The 17,616-nt window shown below is 43.3% G+C and overlaps 1 protein-coding gene across 1 annotated transcript; it reads left to right on the top strand.

The window, feature by feature from the left end:
* The first annotated feature begins 2,135 nt into the window (after positions 1–2,135).
* Positions 2,136–17,234, top strand: COQ5 (coenzyme Q5, methyltransferase). Its single transcript, XM_070762259.1, has 7 exons — positions 2,136–2,359; positions 8,423–8,572; positions 9,538–9,762; positions 10,349–10,455; positions 13,153–13,241; positions 16,625–16,736; positions 16,830–17,234. Exons 1-7 carry the CDS (start codon positions 2,182–2,184, stop codon positions 16,929–16,931), a joined length of 963 nt encoding a protein of 320 aa, XP_070618360.1. The 5' UTR covers positions 2,136–2,181; the 3' UTR covers positions 16,932–17,234.
* The last annotated feature ends 382 nt before the right edge of the window (positions 17,235–17,616 follow it).

The raw sequence follows: 17,616 nt of genomic DNA, 5'->3' as shown, positions 1-17,616 counted from the left end.
ATCAATCATTCCTTCCTTGATAATTCCAACTATTCTTTGGAACCTCTCAGTCAGGGAGGAGTGGAACCATATTTTTCTTTCTGTGATTTCAGACATTAGTATTATGCACTATAACTCTGCAACAATACCTCATTAAATCTGAAGAGGAAAAAAAGATAGGCATGTGCCTTTCTAGCAGGACAATTTGTGTTAAGAATTTTTTGATCCATAAACAGGTTGTTGTCTGAAGACGAGGCTGTGGGAAAGTTCTTAGGCACCTGCCTTCTTCACAGAACAAAAAACTGAAGTCCATCTGATCCAGCTTCCTGCTTTCCAACAGCCCTGTTTTAGACGGTTCTGCTGGGTAGGCTCATTTCCTTAGTCCAAATTTCCAGATTGTTGCAATACAATAGAAGCATAAAGTAATTAACTGTAGGAGTTGAGTTCACACAAATTGCCATAGGTTCAACTGGGTTTGCCTAACTGGTAATTCAACACTTGGCTACCAGCCCCCATCATTAGTAGCTATGTTTGGAAAAGGCACATTGCCACCTGATGTTAAACCAGTGTGGAGTGTTTGCGTGTCGCCCTAGAGGTAGATCAGTGCTTTTCAAACATGGCAGCGTTTGAGATGCAAAGACTTCAACTCCCTGAATTCTCCAGACAGACACTTAGGGAATTTTGGGAGTCGAATTCCCCGCATCAGTCTAGTAGCGCAGAACTTTTGGAAAGGAGTGCAAGAGGACACCAATAGGACGTTAAACATACATTGGACAATTGCAAAGGAAATGGCGGTACTAGTCAAAAGGAACGAGATGGGAGAATTTAGAGAAATAAAAGAAGTAGCGATAGAAAGTGCTCAGGCGGTAATATTTCTAGGTTGGAAGGATGCGACAAAATGGACAATACAAAATTGGTATCTGTACACGGTGGATCATATTCAGTTTCAGATCATGGATAAGAGGATGAATTCGGCCAATTAAACTTGAGTTGCGGGAACTGATGGGATGATGGGACAAGGTAAGAGGATATATGGTCAGTAGAATTCAAGACCAAGCTATAAAGATTAAATTAGAATTACTTTATAATATGTAAAAAGATATATTGCTCTTGAGTTAAAGTGATATATAAAGTGGTGTCATCTGGCGGGACCCAGAAGAGCCTTATCTGTGGCGGCCCCGACTCTCTGGAATCAACTCCCCCCGGAGATCAGGACTGTCCCCACCCTCCTTGCCTTTCGCAAACTTCTGAAAACCCACCTTGTCACCAGGCTTGGGGAAACTGACATACTCCTAGCTGTTCCATTTCATGTATGGTTTGTCTGAACTGTATGGTTTTTTTATAAGGGTTTTAAAATTATTTTTAATATTGGATTTGTATCTCATGTATTATTTGTTGTGAGCCGCTCCGAGTCCTTGGAGAGGGGCAGTATACAAATCTAATAAATAATAATAATAATAATAATAATTATTATTATTATATAGAAAATATGCTCCCATTTTGGTGGAGGGGTATGAATGCTGTCTAGTGGTGGGCACATTGAATACTGAGCACATTGTTTTATATTGTCTGAATGTTTTCTTGTTGTAAAAATCAATTTAAAAATTTAACAAAAAGAATTTCCCACATCACAAACTTGCTACGTTTGAGAAACAATGTGCTAGGCTGTGCTTTAAATAATACCAGACTGTAAAAATCAGACTATTGAGTGCCCGCAAAAGGAAAAGTCAGGAATGTCACCTAGCCGTCATGTGGAGGTTTGCAACCCAACTTAGCATTGCTGACTAATAGCAATAGCACTTATATACCGCTTCACAGTGCTTTTACAGCCCTCTCTAAGCGGTTTACACAGCCAGCATATGTCCCCAACAATCTGGGTCCTCATTTTACCGCTCAGGGAAGGCTTGAGCCAGGAACCTTGAGCCAGGAACCTCCAAAGTGTCTCCTCCATCCTCCTTTGCAGAAGGAACTCTGACTACCATTCACACCACCTCGGAGTGCGCCCGTGTCAAAATGGAGGGAGGCGTGGTCTTTCCAGTGCACGCACGTGACCGCGAGCGCTCCGCCCCTTCTCGTGCGCCAGGTTAACCCATCCATCCACTGGCAGCTATAAACAACGGAGCCCGCGTGCGTATGCGCATGGTCCGTCCTCTGCCGCCTTTGGGCCTAATAGGGAGAGCGAGAAAGAGAGAGAGAGACACTATGCGTGACGTCACTCCGCTAGGCAAGATGGCGGCCTCCGTGCTGGCTCTTTCGGGCCGCGGCTGGGTGGCGGGCGGGCGGCGGGGTCTTTTATGGGGTCTTTCGCGGAGCCTGTGCAGCGGGGGGACCACGCACTTTGGGTTCCAGGAGGTGTCGGAGGGAGAGAAAGGAGAGAAAGGTGAGAGGGGAGAACAAGCCTGACTGCTCCCGGGAGCCCTTGAAACCCCCCCCCCCACCCAAACCTTGGCCGCTTTCAGACTTGTAGACTTCAACTTGTAGACTTCAACTCCCAGAAAGGTAGCGGCTCAGGCTTGCCTCTTGAGCTCAGAGCATGGGAAGTTATCAGGAAGGCTGGGTGGAGGCAAGCAAGAATGGGAGAATGTTTTATGAGTGGTTAGAATGGAGGGAAAAAACAAAATAACAATATTAAGTTAATAATGATAAATGATAAATCAATGATTGATTTATTAATACAACCTGCATGTGTGTATAATAGGTGTTATTTGTGTGTGTGTTTCTTCTTTTGTGTGTACAGTGGTACCTCGAGATACGAGTTTAATTCGTTCCGGACCTGGGCTCTTAAGTCGAGCAGCTCTTATCTCGAACGACTTTCCCCCATAGGAATTAATGTAAATAATTTTAATTGGTTCCAGCCCTCAAAAAACTCACAAAGTTAGTCTAAATTATGCAGAAAGACATGTTTTTAATGAAGAAATGTACATGTACATATAAATGAATAATGAAGTTTCTTTCACTTAACTTGTAAACTTTCTTAAACTTTTAAATTTACATATGTTCAACTTCTCTGCCACCCAATCCTGTAGGACAGAGGTCCCCAACCCTTTTTGCACCAGGGACCGGCTTTAAGCGATCAAGAGAGGAATGGGTGAATGAATGGACGGAGGGTGGGAAGGAAGGAAGGAAAGAGGGAAGGGACAGGAACAGAGGAAGGAAGCAAGGAAACTTATGAAAGAGGAGAGTAAGAGAGGAATGAGTGAAGGGAGGGAGGGAGGGAAGAAGGTGGGAAGGAGAAAGAAAAGAAGAAATAGAGGAAGGGAAGGTAAAAGAGAGAAAGAAAAAGAGCAAGAAAGAAAGCAAGAAAGAAAGAAAGAAAGAAAGGGGGAAGGGACAGGAACAGAGGAAGGAAGCAAGGAAACTTATGAAAGGGGAGAGTAAGAGAGGAATGAGTGAAGGGAGGGAGGGAGGGAAGAAGGTGGGAAGGAGAAAGAAAAGAAGAAATAGAGGAAGGGAAGGTAAAAGAGAGAAAGAAAAAGAGCAAGAAAGAAAGCTGCAAGCACACCCCCCCCGAGCCCCCCAGGCCGGCTGCAACCTTTTAAAACACGCGCGCCGCTTCGCAGCTGTCTCCTGAAGCCGAACGCGGAAGTTAGCATTTGGCTTCAGGAGACAGCTCCTTGGCGCTTGTATCTCGAATTTGGGCTTGTAAGTAGAACAAAAATATCTCTCCCCTCCCAGCTCTTATCTCGAGTTGCTCTTAAGTAGAGCAGCTCTTATGTCGGGGTTCCACTGTATTGTATTTTTTTTCTTTTGCACTGTTTTTAATGTACTGTATATAAGTTAATAAAAAAACTTTAAAAAAAAAAAAAGAATGGGAGAGTGGATTAGTACTGGCAAGTGATAATACCGCTTTATACCACACTGTTAAGACCTCATTTAGATGATTGCGTCCAGTTCTGGTCATCAGGATGCAAAGAAGACTCTGGAAAGAGTGCAGAAAAAAACCATAAAGAGGATTAGGGAGCTGGAGGTTAAACCTATGAAGAACATTTGAATACTCAGGTTCCTGTTTCCACTATGCATTCAAAATTGACAGTGAATAGTGTGTGTAGCAGGTGTGTATGTGTGTTATGTGTAATATAGGTATATACTTTTGACAGTGGGCAACAGAATTTCATTTTAATGTGTGCTCACAATAAAAAAATGACAATAAATGTTATGTTCTTAATGAAGTTATACTGTAAGTCTTTATGATAGAATAGAATTCTTTATTGGCCAAGTGTGATTGGACACACAAGGAATTTGTCTTCGGTGCATATGCTCTCAGCGTACATAAAAGATAAAGATACATTTGTCAAGAATCATGAGGTACAACACTTAATGATTGTCATAGATAGAGGTCAAATAAGCAATGAAGAAACAATGTTAATAAAAATCTTACAGTCATAAATAAGTGGGAGGAGATGGGTGATAGGAATGATGAGAAAAAAACTAAAAGTAATAGTAGTGCAGACTTAGTAAATAGTTTGACAGTGTTGAGGGAATTATTTGTTTAGCAGAGTGATGGCGTTCGGGGGGAAACCTGTTCTTGTGTCTAGTTGTCTTGCTGTGTAGTGCTCGTTTTGAGGGTGGGAATTGAAACAGTTTGTGTCTAGGATGCAAAGGGCCAGTCAATATTTTCACAGTCCTCTTTTTGACTCGTGGTCTACAGGTCCTCAATGGAAGGCAGGTTGGCAGCCATTGTTTTTTTCTGCAGTTCTGATTCTCCTCTGAAGTCTGTGTTGCTCCTGTTGGGTTGCAGAACCAAACTAGACTGTTATAGAGGGGCTGATGACAGACTTAATGATTCCTCTGTAGAACTGGATCAGTAGTTCCTTCGGCAGTGCTTACTTCCAAACCGCTGTGCTTGCTCTTGGGAACAGCCCTCCCCAAGGCAGCCCCATGGCTCCTGTCTTGCCTGCCTCCCAGAGAGGCTGCATATGGAGGGATCCAGAGAAGAAGTGGATTCCCCATTTTTTAATGTGCTGACATGGAGGCTAAGCAGCCACCTGTCAGCCATGCTTTAATCCCCGCATTGAGAAGCAGAGAATTAGCTGACTGCCAAAACATTTCCAGTTCCCTGATTCTGTGAAACAGATTGAAGCGTCGTCTAAATATAGTTTCTATATCATATTGCAGTTATGTCTAAGCAGATGATTAACACCTGTCACCTAGCCATTCTCTCTGATCTGCTTTTTCTCCCTTTCACAGTAAACAATCGTTCTCTTGCCAAGCCATAGTTTTGCACAACTTAATGAATCCCAGCAGCCGATAAGGTGCCACAGAGTTGGCCTTTCTGGGTCCCGTCGATTAAACAATGTTGTCTGGCAGGCCCCAGGGGAAGAGCCTTCTCTGTGGCAGCCCCAACCCTCTGGAATCAACTCCCCCCAGAGATTATAACTGCCCCCACCCTCCTTGTCTTTCGTAAATTGCTTAAGACCCACGTATATCGCCAGGCATGGGGGAATTGAGACATCTCCCCCAGGCTTATATAGTTTCATGTATGAAATGCTTGTGTTGCATGGTTTTTAAATGTTGGGGTTTTAATGTGTTTTCCTTTAAACATTAGATTTGTCACATTGTACATTGTTTTATTCTTCTTGTGAGCCGCCCCGAGTCTGCAGAGAGGGGCGGCATGCAAATCTAATAATAATAAATTATTATTATTATTAACAGAACAACAATTCTGCCTTAAAAAGGGCAATTTTGAGGAAGAGGATGGGAGTAGGGTCATTTCATTTGCATGCCCAGCAAAGGTTTCTCTTTCCTGAAGTTACATCCATCCCGAAGCTGCCTCTGGAAAGAGGTGAATCAACTTTTAGTACTGGAGAGTATGGATCAAGATCTCAGATGCAGCATTTGAGACATGAATACCAGTAGGAAGATTTGGAGACATAATTTGTCTTCATGTGGCCTTCTGGAGCTGTGTTCCATGAAAGCTGCCTGCCCTATTGGCTCCAGCAGAGTTTAGATCCCATCAATTAAGTTTGCCTGCTTTCAGGTAATCTTTAAAAACCTGTTTCTGCAAGACTTTTAGTGCCAGGATATAGGCTGTCCTCCTTTATTTTCTCCAGTGTACTACTTACTTTATATACTGTTTTGTACTACATTATGTCTATTATTGTGTTTTAATCTTTTCAAGGCATCCAGGGTCATTTGAAGTTGGATGATGCAGAAACAATGTTAAGTGTTAAGGAGTGCGCAGAGTAATCTCTTAGTAGTCAAAGATACACATACACAGAGGAAATGTGGAGGTTTTGCAGTTATCCAGCTGATAGCCCAGAGATACTAGTAATAATTCAGTAATACAATCCAGATAAATTAAGTATATACAATACTATTGACTTTGGCAATTATCTTGGTCAGAACAGTCCTAATCATGCACAATTAAATCAGCCAATACATATACAAACTATAACCATTACTTGTTCAGCTTACAAATACATAAACCATCATTTGAACACACAGTTCTTTCTACAGCATAGTCACAAAGACAAAAAAGAAATATCAGAGAATAGCCGAGAAAGAATCACGCCTTTGGCTCCCTCTTATGGCAATCTGTAACACTAGCAATAGTGTTCTATTACATGTAAAATATACATTGTTGGGGTTTTTTTATATACAGTGGTACCTCTACTTAAGAACTTTTCTAGATAAGAACCGGGTGTTCAAGATTTTTTTGCCTCTTCTTAAGAACCATTTTCTACTTAAGAACCCGAGCACGGAAAAATTTCCCAGGAAATTTGAGAGAGAGGCGCAAAGGCCCGGCCAGTTTCCTGCCATTCCCCCTTTAATCCTGGCCATCTCAGGCTTTTCTGGACTGCAAGACGAGCCTTTCGGTGGCGCTTAAGGAGGCTTTGGCAGTCTAGAGGGAACAAAGCATTTTCCTTTCTCTGGGCGCTTGGAGAGGGAATAAACCTCTGCCAGCGCCCAGAGAAGAGAAACGTTCCCTTTGCTCTGGACAGCCCAGAGCGAACGGAGCCTTTTCCTTTCTCTGGGTGCTGCCTCAGAGTCCCTTTTTTTTTTTTAAGCCTTAAAGTTTTGGATTATTTTTATTTCCCCCACCTCACCTTCTTCCTTCAGCAGGGACTGTCCTCCTCCTCTTCTTCCTCCTCCTCCTTCCCCCCAAATTCCGAGCTTTTATTTCTTCCTAATGGATTTGCACGCATTATTTGCTTTTACATTGATTCCTATGGGAAAAATTGCTTCTACTTACAAACTTTTCTGCTTAAGAACCTGGTCACAGAATGAACTAAGTTCTTAAGTAGAGGTACTACTGTATTGCCAAACACAACTAGTTATGTACATAGAACTAACAAATTTGACAAATAAAATATATTTGACAGATACATGCTTTGTTAATCTTATAGTATATTATTTAGATTTATAGATGTTCCTGGATATTTGATTTCTGTCAGAATGATATACAGTGTGTTTGTGTGTGTGTGTGTGTTACAGTATTTAATCAGACACCAATTGTGCAAGTTCTCCCACTTAAAAAGATGAGAGAGGCCTGTAATTGACATCATAGGTAGACCTCAACTATGAGAGACAACATGAGAAAACCCATCCAGAAAATCACATTATCTGATTAACGAATTTATTTACAAATTATGGTGGAAAATAAGTTATTTGGTCACCTACAAACAAGCAAGATTTCTGGCTCTCCCAGACCTGTTAACTTCTTCTTTAAGAGGCTCCTCTGTTCTCTGTTCTGGCTAAATACTTTCCCCCCCACTATAAGTCAGCGATTCCCAACCTTTCGGGCGTTGCGGACCGGTGGTGGGGGCCCGGGGAGGGGAGAGGGATGGTTCCTAATAAGCAGCAGGGGCACAGGCTTACAACTGCTGCTTGCCTGGCCGAGTGCTGAACTGGAAGTTGGGGATCCCTGGTATAGATAACAGAACTGATTTCAGTATAGCTAGGCTATGAAATCTTCGACATCACCAAGCAGAGAATTTTAACAGAGCGTGGATGTGTGATAAAGCCAAGACACAGACTTAGTTAAATAAGTATTATTTACATATAAACAAAATATAAACAATCCAGAATAAGCACGAAGCAAATACAGGATAATAAGCACTGAGCAATTACAAAGCAAATAGCACTGAGCAATTAAAAGATTAGAGCACAAAGCAAAATACAATATAGATAAAAGCACAAAGCTTATATAAGAAGATAATAAGCACTGAGCTTATACAAGAAGATACGCACAAAGCGTAAACACAACTCCCCCTCTCAGGCAAAGTGAAAAGGAAATGACTGAGCAGAATAATGAGCTTTTATAGCTTCAATGAGGAAGTGATGAAACAGCCTTGAATATTAACTCTTCAAGTACAAGTTAACTCTTTAAGTGCACATTAATTCTTTAAGTACAAGTTTGGTACAAGTGTACAATATGCAGTTTACAATGGCAATCCCTAACAACTATGTACCCTGTACTAACAAAAAAACATGAACATTTCAGTTTACCAGGTGTTTGAAAATGTGGCAAAGAAGTATGATCTCATGAATGATTCGATGAGTCTGGGAATCCATCGTGTTTGGAAGGACGTCCTGCTGCGTCAGATGAACCCTTATCCAGGAGCCCAATTAATTGACGTTGCTGGTGGGACAGGTAAGTGCCCCAGGGCAAGAGTCCTTATTCTATCCTGGACAAAAGATTGTCCAGTCTTTCACAATGTCCACCAGCCCCATCCAGATCTAGCTTAGTCTGAGAATGTGTAGCCCTCAGTAGTTAATTGCCACAACATGGGGCTACCTTTGAAAAGTGTTCGGAAACTTCAGATCGTGCAGAATGCGGCCGCAAGAGCTATCGTGGGGCTTCCTAGATTTGCCCACATATCTACAACACTCCGTGGCCTGCACTGGCTGCCAATCAGTTTCCGGTCACAATTCAAAGTGTTGGTAATGACCTTTAAAGCCCTACATGGCATTGGACCAGAATACCTCCGGAACCGCCTTCTACCGCACGAATCCCAGCAGCCAATAAGGTCCCACAGAGTTGGTCTTCTCCGGGTCCCATCGACCAAACAATGTTGTTTGGCGGGCCCCAGGGGAAGAGCCTTCTCTGTGGTGGCCCAGGCCCTCTGGAATCAACTCCCCCCCGGAGATTAGAACAGCCCCCACCCTCCTTGTCTTTCGCAAGTTACTTAAGACCCACCTATATCGCCAGGCATGGGGGAACTAAGACATCTCCCCCAGGCTTATTATATTTCACGTTTGGTGTGTATGTGCTGTATGGTTTTTAATTGTTGGGGTTTTTATATATTTTATTATTAGATTTCTCCCATTGTTATACTGCTTTTTTATTGCTGTTGTGAGCTGCCCCGAGTCTTCGGAGAGGGTGGCATACAAATCTAAATAATAATAATAATAATAATAATAATAACAACAACAACAACAACAACAACAACAAATGTAATGTGTGTGCATGGATGGAACTTCTCAGTCAACAATCCCAAGCTATTGGGAGGAGTGGTTTGAATGATTTGCGTGCCTTCCTCCTTTCCTTCCCATTACACTTAATTTCAGGAAAAGGAAATCTCACGTTTGGAATCCTTCTTTTCAAAACAAATTCAGGTGACATCGCCTTTCGATTTATCAATTATGTTCGTTCCCAGCGGGAGTGTCAGATCCAGCAGAAGCTGAAAAGCCACCAGAATTTATCCTGGCAGGAGATCACTCAGCTTTACCAGGAAGAGGAGAACGGATCGCTCGGGGGATCCCACGTAGTGGTCTGCGACATTAACAAGGAGATGGTGAAGGTTGGGAAGCAGAAATTGCAGCAACTTGGCTACTCGGAAGGTAATAACTTGTGATTTCAAGAGGGAGATTTAAGTCAAGACCGGTGTGTTTGTGAAGGTGAGTGTTTCCTTGTTGCTTGCTGTGAAGCAAGGAATCCTGTCCCTCTGTCTCTCTCTCTGAAACATGACAAGGAAGAGTCAGGCCTCAAAACCAAAAATGACATACGGTGATTCTCCCCAGCTGAGTTCTATATTCTTTTACACCTATTTTGCCTGACTCTAAAGTGTGTGTTTGTTTGTTTGTTTGTATGTATGTATGTGTATATATAGGTAGATATAGATATATGTAACATTTTTGCTGATAAGGAAAAGGAAGGGAGACTAGTATAGATCTATTTCAAGCTATTTTGCTCTCATTAGCTATCTGTACCCTTACCGCGATTTGAACCTCGGAGTCTGCCTGTAAGCAGTAGCTACACACAAAAACACACACACACTGCATATTTTCACATTGTCCTGTTCACTTTACCATTTATGTATGCAACAGAGGTTCTTATTTTCATAAATTGCATTGCTCTTTAATGAAAGATGTCTTTGGAAGGTCCCTTGAAGGAGCACCGACTGATTCCTTTTCTCATTCTTTGAAGGACTGTCCTGGGTGGTGGGGGATGCTCAAGATCTGCCCTTCGACGATGACAAGTTTGATTTTTACACAATTGCTTTTGGGATCCGTAATGTCACTCATATGGAGCAGGTGAGTGTGTCCGGTCTTATTGGTCTATGGAGCAGGGGGTGGGCTGTGTGGAGGCTTGCGAGATTTATATTTGCCTTTTTGCCTGTCACTCAAGGTGGTGTTCCACTCCTGCACTTACTAGTCCCAGCTCACCTACCTGTTGTGAGTGCTCCTTGTCCACCTGAGGCCATGCCTGATTTTGAGGAGGATGAGCCAGGCCCCTCGGGATACCCTGGACCAGTTGGGGGGCCTGCCAGAGGAAGCTGAGGCCAAGAGTGAGGCAGACAGTGATTGGGGAAGAGACAGAGGGGGCTGAAGTTACAATGGGAGATTGGTCTCTCTCAAATAAATAAATATACAGTCATATCTCGTCTTACCAACTTAATTGGTTCCTGGAGGAGGTTCGTAAGACGAAAGGTTTGTAAGACGAAACATTGTTTCCCATAGGAAACAATGTAAAGTCAATCCGTGCAACCAAACCCCCCCCCCCCCCGCAAAAAAAACGCTGCCGCCCGGCTGTCACCTTTTAAAACAGCCTGGGGGCTTCTCAGCGACCTCCCGAATGCCGAACGCCAAACCCGAACTTCCGGGTTCGGCGTTCGGGAGGCCGCCGAGAAGCCCCCAGGCTGTTTTAAAAGGTGACAGCCGGGCGGCGGGACTTCCCAGCAGCCTCCGAATGCCGAACGTGGAAGTTCGGGTTTGGCGTTTGGCTTCGGGAGACAGCTGGGAAGCCGCCCGGCTGTTTTAAAAGGTAACAGCCGGGCTGGGGGGCTACCCAGCAACCTCCCGAACCCCGAACTTTTGCCGAACTTCCGGGTTCGGGGTTCGGGAGGTTGCTGGGAAGCCCCCCAGCCCGGCTGTCACCTTTTAAAACAGCCGCGCGGCTTCCCAGCAGCCTCCGAACGCCGAACGCGGAAGTTTGGGTTTGGCGTTCGGCTTCGGGAAGCTGCTGGGAAGCCGCCCGGCTGTTTTAAAAGGTGACATTTTTTCTGAACCCCGGGTTCGTATCTCGAGTTGTTCGTAAGACGAGGGGTTCGTATCTTGATGTACCACTGTATAAATAATAATAATAATAATAATAATAATAATAATAATAATAATAATAATAATAATAATAAGCGTCCTCCTGGATCCACAGTTCACATTAGAGAAACATCTTTCAGCTGTGGCGAGGGGGACGTTTGCCCAGGTTCGCCTGGTGCACTAGTTGCGGCCCTATCTGGACCAGGACTCACTGCTCACAGTCACTCATGCCCTCATCACCTCGAGGCTCAACTACTGTAATGCTCTCTACATGGGGCTACCTTTGAAAAGTGTTCGGAAACTTCAGATCGTGCAGAATGCAGCTGCGAGAGCAATCATGGGCTTTCCCAAAAATGCCCATATAACACCAACACTCCACAGTCTGCATTGGTTGCCGATCAGTTTCCGGTCACATTTCAAAGTGTTGGTTATGACCTATAAAGCCCTTCATGTCATCGGACCAGAATATCTCAGGGACTGCCTTCTGCCGCACGAATCCCAGCGACCAGTTAGGTCCCACAGACTGGGTCTTCTCCGGGTCCCGTCAACTAAACAATGTCGCTTGGCGGGACCCAGGGGAAGAGCCTTCTCTGTGGCAGCCCCGGCCCTCTGGAACCAACTCCCCCCAGAGATTAGAATTGCCCCCACCCTCCTTGCCTTTCGTAAGCTTCTTAAAACCCACCTCTGCCGCCAGGCATGGGCGAACTGAGATACTCTTTCCCCCTAGGCCTTTACAATTTTATGCGTGGTATGTCTATATGTATGTTTGGTTTTATTATAAGGGTTTTTAACTGTTTTAATATTGGATTGTTTATATGCTGTTTTTATTACTGTTGTTAGCCGCCCAGAGTCTATGGAGAGGGGTGGCATACAAATCCAATAAATAAATAAATAAACAAACAAATAAATAAAAAACAATAATTTATTAGGTTTGTGTGCCGCCCCTCTCCGAGGACTCACAACAGCAAAACACAATGTACAAATCTAATGTTAAAAACAATTTAAAACCCTTCTTATAAAAAACAATCACACCACCTAACGAACCATACATAAAAAAACTATAGTAGCTAAGAGGTGTATCAGTTTCCCCATGCCTGGTGACATAGGTGGCTTTTTAGGAGCTTTCAAAAGGCAAGGAGGGTGGGGGCAGTCCTTATCTCTGGGGGGAGTTGATTCCAGAGGGCCGGGGCTGCTACAGAGAAGGCTCTTCACCTAGGTCCCGCCAGAGGGCATTGATATACAGTGTGTGTGTGTGTAATAGAGTTTTATTTCAAAGAAGTGGGTTTTTGAGCCTTGGAAAATTACCGGAGACCAAGAGTAGAACACTACCTACCTTGTATAATAATAATAACCTGGTCAGGTAATTAGGAAGTAAGATTGGTCTGAAGTCAGCCGGCGAGTGACCGTTTGCACCTGAATCATCATCTCTCTGAGAGTTATGCAACTTAAACCTTTTGTCTCATCTTCATTGCTCCCACCTGGCAGTATTTCTCCTCCTGTCTTTCAGTGAGGAATCTTGTAAAAAGTTTTCAAAAATTTCAAACCATTAATTGGCTATTGTTTAATCTAGATGTAACCTCCTCTTCCCGAAAACTCCGCTGGGTGAGAAGGGAATACAGCCATGTGAGGGTCCAGAATATGTCTTCTTATTGTGGGTTTTCTTTTCTTTCTTGTTTGTTTCCTGTGTGCTTCCAGGCGCTTCAGGAGGCGTATCGGGTCCTGAAACCAGGAGGGCGTTTCCTCTGCCTTGAATTCAGTCACGTCAACAATGCCCTTCTTTCCAGGTTGAGATAAAGTATTTCCTTTTCATTTTTTAAAATTCCCCCTTAAGCAAATAAGTACCGTGATGGTGTGAGATATTTCCTCTTTATTGAATTTAGCACATTATGGGTTGTCCTAGGACACCTGCTCATTCTGTGGCTGAGTCAGGCTCAGCTCACAATTATGACGTCACAGCATCCCGCCGTGGCCATGAAGTTGCCTCTCGCCATTGTCTTTGCTGGCTTGCTGAATGCAAAGGCTTTGGAGAAGCCAGTATATCACAAGTGGCATCCACACAACATCCTTGCTTAATGGCAACTGGAAGTGCTGGATTTTCTGTTGCCAAGCAGTGTGATATTGTATTTTTGTTGTGAGCCCCTCTGAGTCCTTGGAGAGGGGTGGCAATCAAATCTAATAAATAATAATAAATAATAACATCCATCTAGTGATGAAAATTCCTCTCCCAATTGCCCATAAGTGAGGACTACCTGTACATATTTCATGCAGTTAGGTTTTTTTCAGTTGGTGACCTCTCCTTCCTTCCTTCCTTCCTCCCTCCCCCCAAGAAAACAGTAAAAAGCAGAAATAGAATAAGTGTTTACTTAGCCCAGGGTGAGTAATTTAACAGTTTGACCTGATAAACTAGAACAGTGGTGGCGAACCTTTTTTTCCTTGGGTGCCGAAAAAGCGTGCACACATGCTATTGCGCATACGTGAGTTCCCACACCCATAATTCAATGCCTGGGGACGGCAAAAATGGCCTCTCCTTCCCGCCAGAGGCTCTCTGGAGGTCTGAAACAGCCCATTTTCCAACCTCTGGTGGGCCCAGGAAGCCCATTTTTACCCTCCCCAAACTCCAGAGGCTTCCCTGGAGCTGGGGGTGGATAAAAATGCCCTGCCCCATCCCCCTGGAGGCTTTCTGGAAATGTTGGAGCTGAGCTAGGGCAATGGCTTGCGTGCCACTTGACACCCGTGCGATAGGTTCACCATCACTGAACTAGAAGAATCTCTTCATTCATTCAAATACAATGCCCCAAACTAGATGTAATATATGCTTGGCCTAGAGGTGGAGCTCTTGCCTCGTTATCAGGAGGTTGTGAGCTCCTCCTGCTTGGGCAGGGGGTTGGACTGGATCAGGCGTAGGCAAAGTTGGCTCTTCTATGACATGTGGACTTCAACTCCCAGAAGTCCTGAGCTAGCATGATTGGCTCAGGAATTCTGGGAGTTGAAGTCCACCAGTCATAGAAGAGCCAACTTTGCCTAGTCCTTGACTAGATGACTTGCAAAGTCCCTTCCAACTTTTATTATATTATCTATGCAGTCAAGAGGGAAGGATGATACCTTATATATTGCACATTTTTGATGTGCAAATTCGTGAGAGCTAGATGAACTGATTGGTTGTCAGCTTTATAGGAGATATGCAGATAGTCCTTGGTTAATGACTGTTTGTTCAGTGGCTATTTGAAGTTACAGTGACTCTGAATAGCAATACTTATATACCACTTCACAGAGGTTTACAGCTCTTCTAAGTGGTTTACAGAGAGCCTATTGCCCCCAATAGGAGGCCATTTTCCCCAGTGAGTGAATGCTACTTATACCTAGCCTCTAATGTTATGGCTGTGGCAACTCTCCTGTGGCATGTACAGGGAGAATAGAATAGGATTCTTTATTGGCCAAGTGAGATTGGACACACAAGGAATTTGTCTTTGGTGCAGATGCTCTGTGTACATAAAAGAAAAAGATCCATTTGTCAAGAATCATATGAAAGATTCATAAAATCTTTCAAATACACAATACAGGTAGTCCTCAATTTATGACTGCATACTACTGTTATGTTTGTAAGTTGTGCCAGTTGTAAGGCAGGTCATGAAAGGACCATCCACAACTGTAGGACCATTTTTACTGGCTGTTAAGTGAATCCAGAGTTGTTAAGCAAACATTGCACTTATTGAGCAAACCCATTGTTTCTCATGTGGCATTTTTGCCTACGGAAATGGTGGTTTTCAGCCAAATTGCCATAAATTATACTAATATGAGCGCAAGATGCTGCAAATGTGGGCCGGTTGTTGGGCAACCAAAATACAATGCGACCATGGGGTGGTGGTGGTGGCCATTGCAACTTCAGAACCAGGTTGTAAATAACTTTTAGGGGTCCGTCATAACTTCAAGCAATCATAAGAGCCACAGTGGTGCTGTGATAGCGCAGTGGTTAGAGTGCAGTACTGCAGGCTACTTCTGCTGACTGCCTTCAATTTGCAGTTCAAATCTCACCAGGCTCTATGTTGACTCAGCCTTCCAGCCTTCTGAGACGAGTGCTATTGATATTGCCCTTCTTTCCTTCCTCGCTCCCTTTCTCCCTTCCTGCCTTTCCTAAGTGATGGAGGGGTTGGAATGCAGTATCGCAGGCTAACTGCCAACTGCTGGCAGTTCAAATCTCACCAGGCTCAAGGCTGACTCAGCCTTCCATCCTTCCAAGGTGGGTCAAATGAAGACCAGATTGTTGGGGGCAAGAGGCTGACTCTGTAAACCACTTAGAGCAGAGGTCTCTAAACTTGACAACTTTAAGACTTGTGGACTTCAGCTCCCAGAATTCTCTAGCCAGCATAGCTGGCTGGAGAATTCTGAGAGTTGAAGTCACAAGTCTTAAAGTTGCCTAGTTTGGGGACCCCTGACTTAAGAGGGCTGTCAAAGCACGGTGAAGCGGTATATAACTCTAGGTGCTATTACTATTAAGTGAGCATTGATAAATCGAGGACTACCTGTATTGCGTCTTCAAAAGATTTTATGAAGTTGCTAGAGCAGAATAGATGCCTCTCCCCAAGAAAATTCAAAGGGCACCAAAAGCCTGTTGGGGTCCCATTCAAAGCTTACTTTCAACATGTGAACATTTGTCCCTGAAGTCAAACTACTTGTGGAAAGTTTGGTCTACTAGATCAGTGATTTTCAACCTTTTTTGAGCAGCGGCACATTTTTTACATTTACAAAACGATGGGGCACATGTGTGTGTGGGGGGGGGGGGGCCCTAAAAAAAGTTTGGACAAAAAAATTGTCTTCCTCCCTTTCACTCTATTTCTCTCTCCCTCTTTTTTCTCTCCCCATCCCTTTCTTTCTTTCTCTCTTCCTTCTTTCCTCTTTTCTGCTCTCTCTCCTTCCCTACTTCCCTCTATGTCTTTCTCTCTCTCTCTTGCTTTCTCTCTCTCTTGTTCTTTCTCTCTCTTGCTTTCTTTCTCTCATTTTCTTTCTCTCTCTTTCTCTCTCTTGCTCTTTCTTTCTCTCTCTGAGCTTCGCGGCACACCTGACCATGTCTCACGGCACACTAGTGTGCCACGGCACACTGGTTGAAAAACACTGTACTAGATAAATCGCTTGCATCCAGTATCTTAATGTTTTTACATTTTGTTTTCAGTCTGTATGATCTTTATAGCTTCCAAGTTATCCCTGTGCTAGGAGAAATTATTGCTGGTGATTGGAAATCCTACCAGTACCTTGTAGAAAGCATAAGGCGCTTTCCAACTCAGGTAAAAGACCTCCAGGTTAATCTAAAAATTAAAATTTCGGTTTTATGCACTGAAGGTTTAGCACTAAACACTACATTTACCACTTTGTTTTAGGAGGAGTTCAAGGAAATTATTGAAGAAGCTGGCTTTCTGAAGGTGGACTATCAAAATCTGACATCCGGCATGGTGGCCATTCATTCTGGCTTCAAGCTGTAATCTTTATACTGAGGGGAAAGCACTGGACATTCAATTTCAAGTCAGGACAAAAGAAAGCAACTCTTTTCCAGCTGTGCTTATTTAAAACTTTGGTATCATTTTACTGGACACTATATAGTTCATTCAAAACCTGGACATTAAAGTACTGTATCCTTCAGAAATATTTTAATCATGTCATCCAGCTGAGCTGTGGCTAAAGAAATAGAAGTGAATGGAAGCCACATTTCCTGTTCTAAAGGTCCAGACTTTTATCAAGAGATGTAGGATTACTTTATATATTAAAATTAGTATTTAAACTTTCAATTGTTTGTTTTCCTGAAATGTTTTACATTATGAGGCATATTCAAGAAGAAAAAAAAAGAAACCTTAATTCATGTTCGGGTGGCAGCAGTGGTTAGCCAATTTCTGAAAAGTATGCAAATTCCTGAATATTCCCTACCTACGTAATTGACAGCAAGTTCTAAGCTAGTGATTTATCCAAATGTGCAGTGTGAATCCAGCTGTTCTCACTCAATATGAAAGACTAGCTTAGAAACATAGATGACTGACCTCATGGTCAAATCTAGTCAGAAAAAGACCTCATGGTCCATCTAGTCTTCCCTTATACTTTTCCCTGTATTTTATTTTAGGATGGATCTATGTTCATCCCAGGCATGTTTAAATTCAGTTCCTGTGGATTGACCAA

Source organism: Erythrolamprus reginae, chromosome 10 (assembly GCF_031021105.1).
Source record: "Erythrolamprus reginae isolate rEryReg1 chromosome 10, rEryReg1.hap1, whole genome shotgun sequence".
Taxonomy (NCBI): domain Eukaryota; kingdom Metazoa; phylum Chordata; class Lepidosauria; order Squamata; family Dipsadidae; genus Erythrolamprus; species Erythrolamprus reginae.
This window is presented reverse-complemented; position numbering and strand designations above follow the sequence as displayed.